This window comes from Alligator sinensis, unplaced genomic scaffold (genome assembly GCF_000455745.1).
Source record: "Alligator sinensis unplaced genomic scaffold, ASM45574v1 scaffold255_1, whole genome shotgun sequence".
Classification (NCBI taxonomy): domain Eukaryota; kingdom Metazoa; phylum Chordata; order Crocodylia; family Alligatoridae; genus Alligator; species Alligator sinensis.
In genome coordinates this window covers 568-3594 of record NW_005842270.1, presented here as the reverse complement: position 1 = coordinate 3594, position 3027 = coordinate 568, and the positions used below count along the sequence as shown (strand labels likewise).

The window sequence follows — 3027 nt, the reverse complement described above, 5'->3', positions numbered from 1 at the left end:
AGGAATGGCCAACCAGTGGCACTGGCACACAACAGATCGAGGAGATGGCAGGTAGCACAGCGGCACACTGGGTAGGGAGCAGAAAACAGAGCAGCAGATTGGGCAGGGGAAGGGATTGGAGTGGCATGTAGGAAGGGTGCAGGGCTTAATGTTGGCATGCCTGCCAAAAAGTTTGGCCCCCAGTGTCGTAAGAAAAGAATGAGCCTCTTTGTAAGATCAATTAGCATAAATGGCTTATCAATTCAAATCTGAATTTGTAATTCAAATGTCCCCTCATAAGAAGGAAAAGAGACCGTAGCACACCAGTATGGAAGGGGTCACAACATAGTTATGAATTTCTGTGATGGCTATTTAATCCCCAGGAAGGGTTAGCTCTTTATTTCCAAGACCTATGACATATCAGAAGACTTAGGATTTGCCTATATGTGGAAGTGGGTAAGAAGTAGTGTGAATTTAAAAGGAATATTTTTCTGCATTAATTCTCTATATGAACGTTCTGCACAGAGGGCTGTGTGTGGTTTAGGTTAATCCCGGAAAGGCACTCACAGTACAGAATAATGTGTCCACATGAGGAAGTAGTGTGGAATAGCGTATTGCGTCTTTATTTGCACCACGACTTATCCTGCACTAACTTATCCGTGACAGGTTTTAGGAAAATAGCCACTCCCGTGAAAAGCTGCACTTACCATTGACTTTTTTAAACATTCCATACATGTTCTCCAGGTAATCATGGTCTAGAAACCAAACACTGTCATCTTTATCATCCTCATCAAAGGGAACTGGAAACAAAACAGAGATCAATATTTAGTAGTTCAAATTTTAGTCTGAAAGCTTCCATAGAAAAAAAGTAAAATTTGTTTCACAAGTCCTTGCATGCCAACGGGGAAAAATAACTTATTTTGAATTGACGGAGTTCAACCACTCCGCTCTATTGGGCTGCACAAACTGCTATAAAACTGAATAGCAACGTTAACAGATTCTCTCACAGAAAGGTTTTCTGATAATTACAGAATCACTTTTAAGATGACACAAGTAAAAGTAAGGCAACTTGTCAGTTACTTTGGGTGGGCAACAAAGTCTTTCGTAGTAAACGAAACAATTCATATTGGAGTAAGTGACTCAATATTGGGGGGAAAGAACTTCTGATAAAGCAAATTCAAGATCTTAACAGAACATGATAGCTCGCTGGATCAGAAGTTTGTATAATGTAAAAGGTAGTCTTCTGTATAAGGTGAATTCAGACGAACAAGCTAGACTCCTATGAAGTCTATTAACCATAGAAATCGGAGAAGTACGGCTGGAAGGGACCTCAAGAGATCATCGAGTCCAACCCCCTGCCTGAAGCAAGACAGGTCTTGTGTCCCATAGGGGGACTGAACCTGTGACTTTGGCATTATTAGCACCACCTAACCAACTGAGCTAATCAACCACTCATCATTCTTGCTCTTAAATTGTAGCTTTTAAATACAGCTACAATTTAAACAAAATGTAACAGTATCCTTACAGGCAAAATGTAATTAGCTTGTTGAACTCTCACTGGGCACTGCTTGAGGAAAAGAGCTGAACTTTAAACACAATATTGGATCTTCCTATAAATATATAGCATCTCATCTAAAATAGCACCTGCTGGGGTACAACTCAAGTTACAAAATAAACACCTGTTTAGGGTAAAAAAGAAACCTCCAGCATGAACATGAAATAGAGCTGCTTCTGAAGTGTTGTGCACTGGATACTGCTGGGGAAAAGATGTAGAACCAGACTAACTGGAAAAGGGACTGTTTTGTAAGCAGGTAATTAGTATTCTTTGTGGCAAGGTAAATACCAGCTTTATGACTTGATAAATGGCAAGAAGTCTTGTGGTCCACCTCAAAACAACATCTAAGAGTTGGTATAGCAGGTAGACTGATGGGCTGTGAACAGGACAGGTCACACACTCACCTGCAAAACTGTTGGATACATCTAATATTTTCTTCTGCCAAGAGCCCAGCAACACACCGACAACTCGCTTCTGATTCCCGACCTTTCCTATTCTAAAAAGAAAAGGCTGTCAGTTTGAATTATGGAGAAGGTCTCAAATGCAAAAGAAACACCAGTGGACCAAACTAATTCATTCCACCACCTTAGTTTTAAAATTGGAAAAAACAGCACGGGTGTGGAGAGACCGGAAGTCGAGAAGGAAATACTTGTTCTGCGTTGCTTACACCTAAAGAAGTCATTACCGTGAGCTTTAAACCAAAGCTCTAATCTTACAATGTAATCACTCATGGATAAAATGCACGGACGCGTCCACGCAGCTAATGGATGCAAGTGGTGGAAGTGAATAGAAGGCAACTACTGCATCTCTCCAGAACAGCAGATTGTAAAAACTGAGTCAACTTTCAAATTATTCAGTATTATCCATCATATACTTTTATAACGGTATGTTTTTCTGTTGCTGTATGTTGCCTTGAAGGGGAGAGAGGGGTGTTTTTTGGGTTTTTTTAACATCAGAAGTACTTGTTGGTTGGTGCAATTAAGTTAATTTAGACACACTGAGCACAAATTGCACTAGACGTTTAGAGGAATATAATTTTATTCTCTGCCATGCAAATTGTAGCTTTAAGCAAAAATTTGTATAGACCAGACAGATGAAAAGTGCCACGTTTCAATACGCTGAAAAACGATCCTTTTAAAGCCAGTCAGTTGTATCTAATAATACGGTATTTATAACTTGTTAGCAATTTCACAATATTTGAATGTTATTTTAACTCTTCCTGTTCGAGAAGAACAAATCAAATCTATTTGACGATAGCTTTTGCTTTCACACGAGCAAGAACCGTTGTGGTTGTAACTCGCTCGATTCCCAGCGTCGCACCCTGTAACAAACCATATAACCAGTCCCTGCTACGCCGCGCTGGCCCCGCTGACTCCACGTCCATCATCCCATTTAACGGACTGGTTGTCCCAGCCCTTCGTCTACCGTGAAGACTATTACAGCTGCGTCTTACTTTGCGATAAGAAACCGCCCCGCTAGTCTTGAGCTAAACG

At 40.6% G+C, this 3027-nt stretch overlaps 1 protein-coding gene across 1 annotated transcript in view; it reads right to left on the bottom strand.

The window, feature by feature from the left end:
* Positions 1-2030, bottom strand: part of PSMD7 (proteasome 26S subunit, non-ATPase 7) — a gene marked incomplete at its 5' end in the record, with an annotated part of 6352 nt that extends 4322 nt beyond the window's left edge. Inside the window, 2 exons of the mRNA XM_006027849.2 lie at positions 687-779; positions 1939-2030. Of these exons, the coding sequence (XP_006027911.1) occupies positions 687-779; positions 1939-2030 (185 nt within the window). The remainder of the gene's footprint in view (positions 1-686; positions 780-1938) is intronic.
* Between the last annotated feature and the right edge of the window lie 997 nt (positions 2031-3027).